The sequence below is a fragment of the Oxyura jamaicensis genome, chromosome 6, assembly GCF_011077185.1.
Source record: "Oxyura jamaicensis isolate SHBP4307 breed ruddy duck chromosome 6, BPBGC_Ojam_1.0, whole genome shotgun sequence".
Taxonomy (NCBI): Eukaryota; Metazoa; Chordata; class Aves; order Anseriformes; family Anatidae; genus Oxyura; species Oxyura jamaicensis.
Genome location: NC_048898.1, coordinates 24,129,025 through 24,143,569, shown reverse-complemented (window position 1 = coordinate 24,143,569; position 14,545 = coordinate 24,129,025). Strand labels below are relative to the sequence as shown.

Sequence of the window (14,545 nt, the reverse complement as noted above, 5' to 3'; positions counted from 1 at the left end):
AGCCCACTGGGTCCTGCCTGCTGGGACGATGCTTTGCGATGGGCCTGCTTTGCTGACACTACTGTTCGTCTGATTTTCAGGGTAACCCTCAATAACATCAACAGCCAATTTCAAAATGCTGAATTTATACGTTAAAACAAGAACAAACAGCAAGCCCCCGAGCAAACAAGGCCCGAAGGAATAAAGTTGTCTGTGAACTGGGGAGACATCTTTCAAATGAAGCATCTACATCCTTGACACATCCAGCATTCAAATAGCTGGGTGAGCAAGAGTAAACTTAGTTTGAAAACAGCCCTCATCAGCAGTTTGTTTCCCTACTTACTTACTTTTTCACTTGTTTTTTGCCACTTCTCCTAAGATCTCGACAACAGCATATGCAGCAGCAAAGACACTGAAGAAGCCTCCCTACCTTGCCCACCCACCTGCCAGCCTGTTTTTGCTCTTTCCCCATATTCAACAAACAGCTGTCACTCCTGAGCTTTTATTGCCTGGTTATTTATTCAGCTGCCATCACTAAATAGCAGTGGGAGGCCAATGAATGATTTTAGAAGATCCACAGCCTCAGAGAAGTTACCCTGATAGACAGAAGCTCGTTCACATAGCATCTGGCCTACACAGCACTTGACTAAAGCAAAAAAGTTTGTAACCAACAAAAATGATGTATTTTCCCCTTAGAAATCCTCTACAACCTGAGTCTTATGCTACTTTTCTACACTGTCCCTGTAGCATAAAAGGGATATGTCCCACATGTGTGTAGCACTGAGCTGGAGTAATGCTGGCTTCACCCCAGAAAGAGATGCATTAACATGCTAAAAATCCTGTAAGAAATAACTAAAGCACTGTAGAGAGAGTGGTGGAGAAAATCCGTTTCTAATACACGCTGTTTTTGCTGGAGGTTTGTTACAGAGGAATCTGTTCTACTGAAAAAGTGGCTAGATTCATTTCCGGTTTTGATTTTGATTTGTTTTTCCTTTTTCTTACTTCAGATCCGGGCATCTCTTCAAGGCACGTAACGTTTTTGTATGGAGGACCTATTCACACATCCTAGGCAAAACTGAAAAATCCTTTCAAAATGAGTCAAAGGGTCCGTGGGGCATAGAGACATTCTGGCCAGAGAAGTCTGACCGTAAGCAATTTCTCAGATTCCTAGGAAGAACTTAGCTGCTTTGAACACCTCTGGAAATGCATGGAGGCTGTACTGCACAGCGATGGCAACTCAGCTCTTCGTGATTCATACATGAATCACGTAAAATACGTGATACTGAAAAGAAGTTAAATAGTGAACAGAATAGACTGCTCTGTAGCTCAACAGATTGTGCTTCTGCCCATCCTCTCCACAGACAAAAGCCCTGCAGCCTCTGAATTCTCCCCCAGGGTCGAAGGATAAAAATATGTCTCGCATCAAACCCCATGACCCACATTTTTCCTATCAATTAAAATGTAAATGGGGAGACAAAATGAGCAAAGTGAATTTCAATTCCCATTCCATTCTTGACTCAAAGTACATTTTTTCAGCATTGGCTCCAGGCACTCACGTCCATCAGCTGTCCGGGCTTCCATGTGTACAAGGTCTGGTTCTTTATCCAAACCTGCCACCGACCTGGGGGGAAGACAGAAAAAAAACAGAAAAGAAGACATCAGGTGAGGTAAAAGGCTGCAGTCAGATGGACAAAGAGTGAGGAAAAGCAAAACCGGTTCAACCTTGTGACACTGTGCATGTAGGTCCCTACCCCCCACCCTCTTCGTTGTCTCTCCTGTGTTCCTATGCAGCCTGCTCCCAGGGACTATGTGCTACCCTTCCAACTGCTGGTGAATGAGCCAACCTGTCCTTTGTCTCCAAGATCAAGAAGACAGCAACCATTCCTGGGGTGGCAAAGCTAGCTAGTTCCAAGATCCATCAAAAACAAGAGCTCTGTTTTCATGCTGCAAGAAAGATGAGGACACAGCAGCCACATGCTTACAGACAGGAAATTAATACAGGGTTTTACTCAGCTGAATAGTGAGGTGAGATCTGTCCCTGGTTTGCTATGCAATCTTGCTACCATTTATCTCAGTTTCCCTATATTCAATGGTGTGCATACGCATGGTGAAGTTCAGATAAAAAATGCAAGACATTATTTATCATTCATCCTTCATAATTATGAAACAATGCATGAACTTCTCTAAACCCACTGGTTGAAACCCAAGCATCTCAAAGCAAATCTTCACTTTTATTATTATTATTATTATTATTTTACTCCCTAAATGTTTTGCAAGGTACACTAGAAAGACAATTTTCCTCTTGGCAGAGGGAAAGTCAAGCCCAGAACAGAAATGTTATTCTTAGTGTACTGGCTGATAAGAATCACTGGGAGATGAACATTTATTCCTAGCAATGGCTGGCAGGGGGAAAAAATATCCATAGATGTCCACGTGATTTATGGAGCTGCTTCTCCCGCGTTAACCAAGGGGTTAGATTAAAAAGGGACAACGACAAAAATCAGTTTCTAATTTGGTGGAAGCTGAATTTGATACAGTAGATTGTAAATAATAGATTCCCTCTGAGCCAGCCAACGTTCACAATTCCCTAATGTTCTAAAACATTTTTATCACAATCTTTTGCTGCTTTAATCCTTGGGGCATCAACAGCTAAAACATTTCAAAAAGAAAAAAAAAAAAAGAGCATAACAAATACAGATGCTCTGATATATTTTTGTGGAGCTGAAAAAGCGATTGAAGCAACAACAAACACACGTATGTGCCAGGGTTCAGCTAAGATCAGCCAGTGCTGCAAATGCCAAAACAGCTCAGTATGACCCAGAGTGGAGGTACCCCAAATTGGCTCTGCTCGTTAACTTAGAGCATCGCTTCAATAGCAAGCCTACTCACAACACACTGTGAACCGTAGCAAAAAACAACACAGCAAAACAAAGCCGTGCAGGCAGAGCTTTCATCATTCCACTCCTGGTGAGAAATAGCCTGTTCCCTAATCACTACCACCAGTTTCAGGGTGATGCCACAAAGAAGATAGCACTGTGCCTTATCAGAAAGGATGCCAGGACGGGCCAGAGTGCCTGTGACCATGCAATTATCAGTGTCAAATCTTCTGAAAGATCTGGGTAGTGTTAACAGTGACAGTAGGACTGATAGGAAATCCCTTAAAATGTCAGGGAAAAACACGACAGAGTGCAGCATCATTATTTCCCAGTACATGGGAAGAGCACATCTTTCCAGTCCATAGCAAAATCGTTCTGCTTTTTTCCACAATGAGCCATAAACGCTGTTCTCAGCTGTTCAGCAGTCGTGACTCTCACTTGTGACTCACCAAACGGGACAGAGGAACGTGCTTACCATGCATTATAACTTTATAAAAGGGACCGGCAATTTCAGCACTTTTTGGCAGAGGTCGAGAACACTTTAGGAATCCACCCCAGGGCCCTCCCCAGCAGGCTTTCTACTAAATCCAGCCATCGCTCTAGAGGCTGCACTCTCCAGATTTCCTTCTCGAAGCCAGACACTAGCCTTTTGCGCAGAGCCATTGGCTGTGTTGGCAATGCCAATGTCACCCACTCCCCCTCCAGGCAGAGGAGCACTGTGCCTCCCCCACAGAAAAGGGGCAAGCCCAGAAAGGAAGCATCAATATGAGGGCTGCCACAATGCTATCCATCTTGAAAGAGACTGAAATTAGTAGCATCTATGCATTTCCAAAGAAAAGCCAGAATACTTATTACTGTTGTGTGTTTGCATACACAGCTCTGTGGATCCATTTCACTTCTAATTCCTATTATGTGAGTACATGAGACAGGAGTCTCCCAAAACAGGTCAGTCTAGCTTGAATTTCCTTCCCAGTGCCATCTACTTGTTTCCTTAATTAGTTTTGACAAGACTGATGGTTCTTTTCAGAACAAGGACGACTTCAAAAGGACCAGCATACAGCATCCCCCAGTACTTCTCTGCTCAGTGAATGCCGTACTTCAAGTGGAAAAGCTCACAAAGCAGTCTCCTGCAGCCCAAAAGCAAAACAAGCTCCTGTTATCTACAGACAGATAACAACCCTGTAAAGTAATGCATCGGTCAGCCTTCCTTCTCCCAAACCTAGTTGTTCTCTTCTATCAAAGCCTCTGACTGAAAACAAATCCCCACTCAGCGCCGTTTCTTCATGCCTCCCCTCGAGTCTGTTCCCACTGGCAGAGACAATGGCTTTGCTTTGCAGTGCTTCTGGCTCCTGAACATGGGTATTTTCAGTATATGGTCCCTCACTGTTTGTCTGGAGAAGCTTTACGTGAAGAACGCAAAAAAGTTAGGCAGCAGAAAAAGCAAGATGTGAACACGGGTCCTGGAGCACACCTGCAAACACGCACACAGACTGTAAAGCTATTCCTTCATCCTGTGTGGTAACTTAGCTTGTCTTGAGAGCTCATTACATCTATCTCTCCGGCCTGCCAATACAAGAAGGTAAACACAGAAGACACCTTCACAGCCTTACATTTTCTCATCCTTTCTTTCTCTGTATGACATTTGGAGGATGCACTGCTCAAAACTATTTGAGCAACTTAAATATGATGAGGAGCGATGTCAGCAGCCTGTGACTTACCTTTTCCCTTGCACGTTCTGTACAACCAAACAGAGTCAACAGAGCAAGCTGGATGGGAAGGGGCTTCATTGCCCTCTGGCTGAAAAACAGCTCTCTTTCAAGGAAAGAGTACTTAACAACACCCAGAAACCTAAGCCCAGCTTGAAAACATTTTTTGTGCCTCCTGGTCACACCTCAGACTCTAGGCACAGCTCAGCTCTATTTTGCATGTGCACAAACTCCAGATAGCAAAAAACCATACCAAGGCCCACAAGAGGCATCCATGTGTGTTGCTGCCCTGGCTGGCCGAGGGGAGGAAAAGGGCACACACTGTGACAAACCATGCTAAATCAACATCCTCTACCATCCCTATTCATTTATCACCACCCAGATTAAAAAAAATGCTGAGAAAAGAAGATGCAGCCAGAAGTGACAGGAAAGGTCATTTTTTCCTGCTGACGTGTTCCCTGACTGCTGCAGAGGCAGTCTTTGAAATGGGGAGCCTGCAGCTAGTGTTGCAGCTGGCACAGGATCATTGGCCAATTAAGAATTCAAACTACTTCTGAATCCCATTAGGAAAGAAGCGATGGTTACTTTTTCTCTATCTTCTGTTGTTTTTGTTTTTTGTTCTCATGGTAGTTCTTTGTTTTCACAAGATCTCTCCTCCCCTCTTTTCAGGAGAGGAGTCTCTGCTCTTGAACGGTGAAGGACAGACAGGACCCTGGCAAAATTCTTGCTTCTAACTCGAGGGCAGAGCATTGTGCATGGATGCACATTTACTGTGCTGTTCTAATTTCATCTCTGACCTGGAGGGAGAGCAAGCAAGAAGGGCAAGAAAAACACAATATTCTGCATTTTAAATAGATATTCCTACAATGTTTCTCTGTAAGACACTATATAGTTCAAAATGAAAAATGCAAGCATAAACAGAGAAAAGAAAAAAGAAATGCACAAACTTTCAGTCTGGTTTACGTGCTCTACTGCACACTAACTCCACTGCCTTTCCCTGGAATTACCCATTTTGCATTTTTTTCCCCTGTACTTTCCAGACACCAGGCATTAATGATGAACAGCAGCATTGAGATTTTGCTACTCTAGCATCTTAGATCAAAAATGCTGAGCAATTCAGACTGCCTGCTGTTGATCCCTGTTCCCTAAACCATCAACAGAGAATAAGAGATGTTCTAATCCTCCATCTCCTGGACCCATTCCTTATGGGTGTGGAAGGGAGTTATTGCTGGACCTCAGCAACATTTGCATCAAGGGCACGTAATAAGGTCAAAAATCAGGTCACAGGGTTCGGGCTTTTAAACTTGGTCTGGGATGTGCTAGACTGAGCGCTTTGCCGGGGGTGTGCCTTGCAGTCAAGATGGCATTCAGCAGCTTTGGCTTTGAAAACAAAAACAAATCTTTTAAATTGAGACTTCCTCAAGATGCCAACTTAGAAACTCATGTTTGCAGGTTGGGATGTCAGACTGAACGTAATTGTGACTGCTCACACAAAGAGACAGAGGAAACAGATGGAGACTACTTAGCAGGATGTTGTGCCATAGATAAGGACTGGAAATAGGAAGGAACAAGTCACATTTATTGTGGAATAATACGTAAAGGGGGGAAAACACATCCTCTTGCTGTAGGCAGTTACAATTAAATTAGTGGATGTTGCCAATCAGCCTGTTGCAATTTTAATTGTATCCTGCCCCAGAAGTGAATAAACACTTCTGGATGGTACCAGACAAGCAGTGCACGTGACTAACTCGTCTGAGCAACAAAAGGGCCATGTCTATATGGGCAGTCTGTATGGGAAACTGATCCAGACAATTCCTGTTCAACTGATGTGCATCTTGTGACACAGCATCCTTGCTGAAGTATACATGTCTTTACAACATGAGCCAAAGGCCAACAGACTGCCTTCTCCATCACATTGCCTCAGTATCAATAACTAGGGTTGCCTTCAGATGATCAAGGGGATTCTGTGTTTTTCTGCTATTTACTGGAGCCAAGCCTTAAACCAGGTCCCGTCAGGCACTGGCTGTGCACACGTAACAGCCAATGTGCGCACAAGCTACCTACACCTCAGGCTTACAACATGTCATAAACTACCACAGCTGGGGAAGACTCTATATATATATAGTTGGGGAAATAATGTTTTTTATTAAACATATAAATACAGCATCATTCCCTGTGGCCAAAGAGGGGAGATGTTGCTGGATGGGGTAATGTGATGAGGTCTCTGAAGAGTTATGGATAAAACACCTCCTTGCACAGTATAATTGAAACACAGCTTAGAAAAAAAAAATCTGGGCAGGAAGACACTATAAGAAAGTGTCTTAGCCAAGTCCCTGGAGCTTTCTACTTCTTTTCCAGTGCTAATTTCTACGGTGCTACAATTCTGGACATCAGCAGAAGTAATTGTTGCAAGACTTAGCTTGCTAGATAAGGCAAAAACATTTGCCAAGTACTTTTTCTAATCTAATTTCCTCTCAACAAAGCCAATGCTTTGTAAAAAGGTCCCAGTGAATTTTAAGGAGGTGTTCTGCCTGGTATATCAAAGCAAACTTATAAAAACACACACAGGGGCTATGGACACACATGCACATACATGTGCCTGACTACCTGCATCCCATCCCCACCACTGCTGGATATCTCAATTAATATCCTGCAAACTCATAGTGGATTAGAGGTCCCAGAACTACAAAGTTGCTACAAGTTTCATAGACATAGCAGTGCAGGAAGAAGAGAGAGGCCTACATCAATTCTTTCATTGAGGAAAAGGCTGATATTTAGACTCAACCACCTTACAGATCAGTAGAGAAGGCACACGACAGCAGTCTCTGCTGCACACAAACATTTTTTTTCCTCTTCTCATTGCATAAAAGAAGGTGACTCTTTATAACTCAGAAATTAACAGCAGTGGGAAAGAAATATCACTGAATCTTTAAAGAATATTTGTCAACTGAACAAAGCTGCTGTTGATTTACATTTTTCTCTACCCCATACACTAATACCAAAACCAAAGTACCTTACCTACTATGTAAGGTACCTCTTGTTTTACCCGTACCATGAATCCCAATACACCTAAGTGAAGTTTTGTGAAATAAACACTGAAAAATATGTGGGCAGAAGGGTGAAGCACCTCACTCACAGACCTGTTTGAAAGCACCAGCAGCACAGGCAAGGCTTATGCTAGAGGTGGCATCCTAATTTCCCAGTGCTGCCTGAAATAACTTTTCCTGGGGCCTGAGCGTCGTGCAGGGAGCAGATCTGTCAGCCACGTCAAACCAGCACTCGTAGTGGGTACCAGGTTCCCAGGTGCAGTCACAGTCCTGCTGCTTACTTTCAAACTAAATAAGCTACTTCCATGCAGCCTGCTGCTTCTGCCTCGTCTTGGTACACCTGAACCTTGATGTGTAAAAGCAGTCCTGAAGGTATCTCCTGAGAAATACTTTTTTTTTTTTTTTTTCCAAGTCCTAGCAGCAGAAGGATCAAGATATGGGGGAATTAATGAAGCATCAGCTCATCCAGCTAAGATGTTACCGTCTTAAAGGCGTCTCAAAGCTTCAGCACATGATATACCAGCAGCCCTGCCCCACGCGCATCTAACACAGTGAAACTTTGAGGAAAGCACTTCTAAAAAGCAGAGAGGATAATTTATCTGTCATTACAGGTCTGCAAACAGGATAATTTATCTGTCATTACAGGTCTGAAAACTTTATGGTGGACAAGTTGTAAACATTTTCCAACAGAAGGATTTGATTCTGTTTTGTTTTCTGAAGGACAGGACACTTTTCCAATTTGTTTTTCCAATATTTTACATTTCAAGTCCTTCAATGAAATAAGAATAAAAATCTATTTTTGGAAATAGTAGAAAATGACATATTTTTAGCTTTCTTCTTTCTCACCCTTTTCTTCCTTCACCATCCTTCTTTATTTGAAATAGGAGGGGAAAAATACTGAAAAATACTATAGGAAGGGGAAAAAAAAAAACACAGAGATTATCTTGCACAGAAGCTGTTTTGGAGATCAAAATCTAAGGAAATCTAAGGGGGGGGGGGTTGTTTATTGTTGTTTGCAGCTTTTTGGAAAAAATAAATAAATCAGGGAAATTACATTTTCTAGCCAGCTGTGCTTTGCACAGATCTGTGAAAGCCAAGAACAGAGTTTTAGTTTCAGTTCCCAGACTGATCACTGACATATTGAGTGACTTTCAGCTTTTTCCCTGCATTTGATTTAAAATTAGTTTAGTGCCTACTATATTAAGAAGCCCAGTTAATTAATGTTTGCCCAGTGCTTGGCTATCTTCCTTTGTAAGTCATGTGGATGGAGAATTGCTATAGATTATTGCTTTGGTTTTTCAGGAAACATGAATCAACCATGTTCCGGCCCAACTCAGAAAAACAAAACACATGCTCAAAGAAACCATCAGCTCAGCCTGCCAGTCCTGCAGTCAAGGACCTGGCTGGAGATGCTGTTTCTCTCCATGGAAGACAATGATTAGAAGACTCATTGCTCTCAGTTTGTCTCCTAGCAAAAGTATCTTAAACACGATCTGCTCAGGCAATGTGTTACACCAGAATAAGGATTCTCAGTTCACTGTGTGTTTAATTCCCCTCATTTGTATGAACACTTTCTTACAGCAAATATGACATGCCTGAAATGCTAAGGCTCAGTGATTCAGTTATTAACACTGTATTCCAAGGCAGAATACAGTGCCTCTGAAAAGCTTCAGAGTGAGAGCCTCATTTAATAAACGAATGCAGCAGTAGATGAATAAAAATAAAACTTAAATTGTCCGAAGAGGGGATGCCAGCATGAAACTTGGCACAGACAGAATGTATAGGGTATGCTGATGAGCTCCATATGCCTACGGGCATTGTACATTGTATTAATTAAGGAAGGATGAGTCTTCACATTCCCCGTTGCAGAGTATTGCAGAGAATCACCCTGGGATAACATCTAACATTCTGGAAATAAATTTGCCATTCAGTTTATACATTTTGGAGAAAGGCGCTGTGAAAAACTATATTTCCATCACAAACCTTTTCTGACTGTTGTTTCACTGCATTTCAGATGCTAACCTGAAGAGAACAAATGGCTTGTTTCATTCTTTGATTTTTAACTATCAGTCACGAAAGGCAGAGAAGAGGAGGGAGAGGGGGGGCGGGAGCGGAAAGAGGAGGAGAATAAAATACTCTGTTCTGGACCAGCAAGCATAAATGCTTCAGCGTACCTCCTTGTCCCCAAAAACCATACTGCTGAGAGAGGTAACTCATTTATCCCAACACTCACAAGAGGAGAAGACAAAGCAGCAGGAAGCAAAAAGCATTCTTGCAGCAGACATCTACAAAGACAGACTCTGTCTGCAGGAACAGTCTGTGTGGCTACGATGGGTGAAAGCAAAGATAGCAGGAGTTCTGTACATGTGTCTTGTGATGAGATAGGATTGTACTCAAAACAAAGGTAACCTCAGAGACAGCACAGAGAGGAGAGAAATAAAATGGGCAAGGCCACTTGCAGGTCTCTCCATCAGTGGAAGAATGACACCGCAGCAGGAGAGACCTGAGACACCTTGGAGCTTTTGTGGGTTCCTTTGCTCCAAGTCAGAGGTATGCTCCAGCATCCCAAGGGGCTGAGTACTAGATGCGCTCCCAGCTCTTCATGACGGCGCAGTTCCCATGTGTCCCCATCCCCAAAGCATTACCCTTTTCAAGTAAGAAATCTCATGGTTGAATGCCGCAACAGGAGTCTGTACTACCCACATGCCAAGAAGCAAAGATGTACGGCCAAGCTCTAGGTGAATCGAGATTCTCTTTGTTGGGTTCTTAATTTGTTGTTTTGGATGAGCAATAAAAGGAAATAAAAGTACAAGGCCAAATGAAAAGTAATACTCTGCTGGTTTCTAGCCTCAAGGTAAATTCCAAAGTGTCAATGTATTGTTCAAATCTAATGATTTGTAGAAAGAAAACGAATTCTGGAGAAACTACAGCAGATCCAGAAATGCCTTTAGGGAGTCACTATTACAGATTGCCCCTAAAATCAATATTATAATGGGACATGTCTCCTTCCCTCAAAGATTTTCAATCAAAACCTGAAAACCAAAAATATTGTGAGAGCAAAACCTAAGAATCTTTCTGTACCCTTTGGCCAAAAACCTGGTAGGGTTTTTTGGTTTTATTTACTTAGTTTTTTTCCCAAAAAAAAAAAAAAAAAAAAAAAAAAAAAATATTCTCATGTGAGAGAAAACCCAGATCTACTTCAATCAGCTCTGAAGTCTACTGGAATTATTCGTTACTTCCTCAAGTCCTTGCTGACAGTCACAGGTCAGTATCTTTCTCTTAAACTCAGCTGCAGAAATTCTGATATTTCACTAAACATGGGGATGTGTCTACATCCCATTTTTATTGTCTTCTGCCCAGTGGAGAACAATTATCCATGAGGTAATTACAGAGCTACAATAACCACTGCTATCTTCTATTCCAATTAGATTGCTACGAATATGCAAGTTAAACAGCCTCACTCACTGCCTTCTCGTCCTTGTTCTGTATATGATCAGCAAGAGACAAGTTACTGAATCAACATTATTTAAAAGAACCTGTAGTGCAGCTAATAAGATCCTGCTTCCCGCTCTTAGGTTGTGATGTAGCTTCGTGCTCACTATGCTTAACAATAGCAGAATTAAACTCATCTCATTCTACAGAGGAGGCTCAGGGGAACGCCAGGGAACGAAAGGATGGGAGTTTCAATTTCTTCTCTTGACGAGAATGAATTCTGCCTCATATAGCTGCTGATGAATTGTCGTTTTAAGAGAGTTTGTTAATTTCCAACAGGCAGAAGGCATAAAGAGAGACCTCCTTATCTTTAATGGATGTTATTGAGCAACACAAATGGCTCACGTTTAAATGAATGTGGAAACATCTTGTCTGTTTTGCCATGATAAGACTGTTCTTCCTGCACAGCATGGGTTCAGCTCCTTCTGTTAAATAAAACAACTGTTTTTGTTCAACTTAATGTCAGGCAAACTTCCAAAGGTTCAGAGGCTGAAGTCAGTTCAGAGAAATGAAATGGAATTTATCTGGGTCCTTCCTCGCTCTTCTTGAGAAAATTACCTGAAGAGCTTTGAGGTATGACTGAAATTCTAGTTTCAAGCAAAAATGGCCCCTAAGAGTACTGATGTACTTACTGAGGATAAATTCTTCATTAGGTTGCATCTTCTGGCAGTACAAGGATGCTTCCAGCCCCAAAATGGGAGCTGTAAGAACTCACACCATGCTGTGTCTCTGGAAATCCAAGTGGGACATCTGGGATGAGATCTGGGGCAGTGGGTCCAGGAATGCTCCTCAGCTCCCTGATGTCAGCAGATGTTCTGCCACTGAATGAAATGGCTGAAAAATTACTTCCATAATCAAAGCAGGTGAAAAGATATTCCCAGTCTTCTCAGAATAGTGGTGGTTTTTAAAACAAATCCCATATCTTTTTAAAACAAACCCAATATCTTTGTCTGCCAGCCATCTGAAAGCAAGAGGGGTTCTCACCCACAGTGAAAATGAGCCCATTTGCCCAGAAATGGCAAGATTAGTGCGGTACAAACCACAGGCCAAAACCTAACACAAATAATACACAAAGAAGTAAGACAATACTCCTTGCTAGCCAGAGAGCACTAAACATGATACTACTGTCAGCCTGGCAGCCTTGGTTTTGATTTGCTTTGCCAAATGAGGACAGTATGGGAGATCACCATATGCCTCAGGGAGATGTGTTATTCAATATATTAATTAGATGGCTGGCTTTCATCGCTGCTTCCTACAAAGTAACACAAAGAATTACTCTGTTACTGACAGACTGGAATTAATGTGTTTGAGTTCACGTCTATTAGGAAGAGTAAGAACGAAATCAGCCCATGCAGGCTGCATGAGCCTGCAGCACAGCATTTAGGCTTCCAATGCTGCTCTGTGAAACATGGCCATGTTTCTCATCACATCTTACTTGGCACCCTGTTGCATGAGAAGGAAACAGATCCTTCCAACGTACGCTGTCCATACTGATAAGGTACGGGGATCCACTTACCTAGGAGTAGCATTGAACAAATTCCTCCTTACACCTTTCTTGCAAAGTGGTATATCTGGTCTGCTCATCTTGGACACTTAGCCATGACAGAATGGGGAGGATTATAAATCGATCCAGGATTTACAATGGGGAAATAGGAGAAGGGACTGGCTTCCAGGGACACTAAGAAACCTAAGAGACCAAAGCAAAAGGCTTTTTGATGGCTGAAAGCCGTAACTGCAATATAGTACGTGATATTTTGTGGTAGGCAGCAAATTTAAAACCAAGGAGCAGAAATGTTAGCCTTTGCTTTTCCAGTCTTTAAAAAAAATGAACATTTGCAACAAAAAGACACTGCCAGATGCAGTACAATAAAGTCATAAACATAGCTAGCATCCAAATTGTACCAAAATCACACAAATCAAAAAAATTAAATCCAATAGTATTTACATAAGGACATCCCCAGTTACTTTACTGGGGAAGGGGCAATCCCTCCCTCTCCAGCACGTGAACATGTGCTGTCTTTCTAAAGAAAAAGACAATTAGAAAACACAAATTTCTCAGAAGTAGCTTATTCAAAAATTGCTTTCTCAGAGATGATCACACCACCTTACAAAGAGTTCGTTCCGGCCGCATTTTATCACAGCCAGAATTCCAGAGGTGCTACAAAAATTCTAAGTCTGCTATCATGTGGCTCTCATCTTCTGGTTCATTTACTAGGTAATTCATGGGTTTTAAAAGCATTTTAAATTATTTCCCTTCATGATCACACACGTTCCTCATAGCCAGTATGCTTTTCTCTTTTTTTTTTCTCCTTAAAACAGCCTTGAGCCCAGGGAGCGGATAGCATAGTATCCACAGGTGAGCTCACAAACAAGTCAAGAATTTTCCTAGGAAAGTACACATTAAGGAGAGGAGCATCTCAAAACAGTAAAGTCAGGCAATGAACATCCTTTAGGAGTTCTTCCAATGCATCAGCTACTGCTTAGAGCCTAAATTCACAGCACAAGAGACTAATTGTATGAAATTTCCTTTGAGGCTGTGCTGGGAAAGGTGGTCTGAGCATTATTCTAAGCACAGGCACAGAGAGAACAGGTGGAGGCTATGGAGCAGTCCTCCAGTAGAGCAGTCCTCCTGCAGGATCTCCCAGAGACAGAAACTGAAGGATTTTTTTTCTCAAGGTCAGTTAGGATCTTATGCTCTCTTAAATATCCATGAAATGTACCACAAAGTCCCTGGAAGTCCATAGCAATCAACAGAGGAAAAATAGGATAGTATAAAGTTTAGGGAAAAAAATGTTCATAGACAAAAGTATCAAACTTTCAAAAGTTCTTAAACTTTGCTATCCACTCTTGTAAGCTACTGATCACAGTGATGAGGAAGTACTTTATAAGTGTACTGAACGTCTAGTTTGGATATCACAGACCAGTATTTGCTCTGCATCACGAAGCACAGATGTGAATGGGAATCAGGATCCCTTTATCCAGACACGTTGTTTCAGACTTCACTCTTTCTCTACTTCACAATTTTACTCATATACTGAAATAAGGTTTTATTTTAAATTTAAAAATCACTTCAAAAACTGTGAAAAAAAAATCAACCATGTCTGGATGTTTTGGGTTTGTTGAGAGAAACATTTTGTTAATATTTACATGTATTCCTAACATATTTGCATTGACTTGAAACTTAATAAATAAATAAAACTACTGTTTCAGCCAATAAAATATATCCAACTCTTTTATCCAAGTTCTACTTCTATCTCTGCCACTGAGTTACTGTGTAATCACAAGCTAGTCAGCTACAACCTAATATTTGGAAACATTAAATATCTATAGTGCCAACTGCATTAACTGTGGGCACACAAAATGAAAAGAAAATCGCTAGCCTCACAGTTTCCCCATTTGCTCATCTTTTAAATGAAGATGAAAATAAAATTGGTCTTATTATCAC

General features: G+C 41.7%; 1 protein-coding gene across 2 annotated transcripts in view; it reads right to left on the bottom strand.

Moving 5' to 3' along the window:
* SORCS3 (sortilin related VPS10 domain containing receptor 3) overlaps nucleotides 1-14,545 on the bottom strand; it is a 280,892-nt gene that overhangs the window by 86,889 nt on the left and 179,458 nt on the right. For both annotated transcript variants that reach the window (XM_035330191.1, XM_035330192.1), the window contains exon 6: nucleotides 1,536-1,600. In XM_035330191.1, the coding sequence (XP_035186082.1) occupies nucleotides 1,536-1,600 (65 nt within the window). The remainder of the gene's footprint in view (nucleotides 1-1,535; nucleotides 1,601-14,545) is intronic.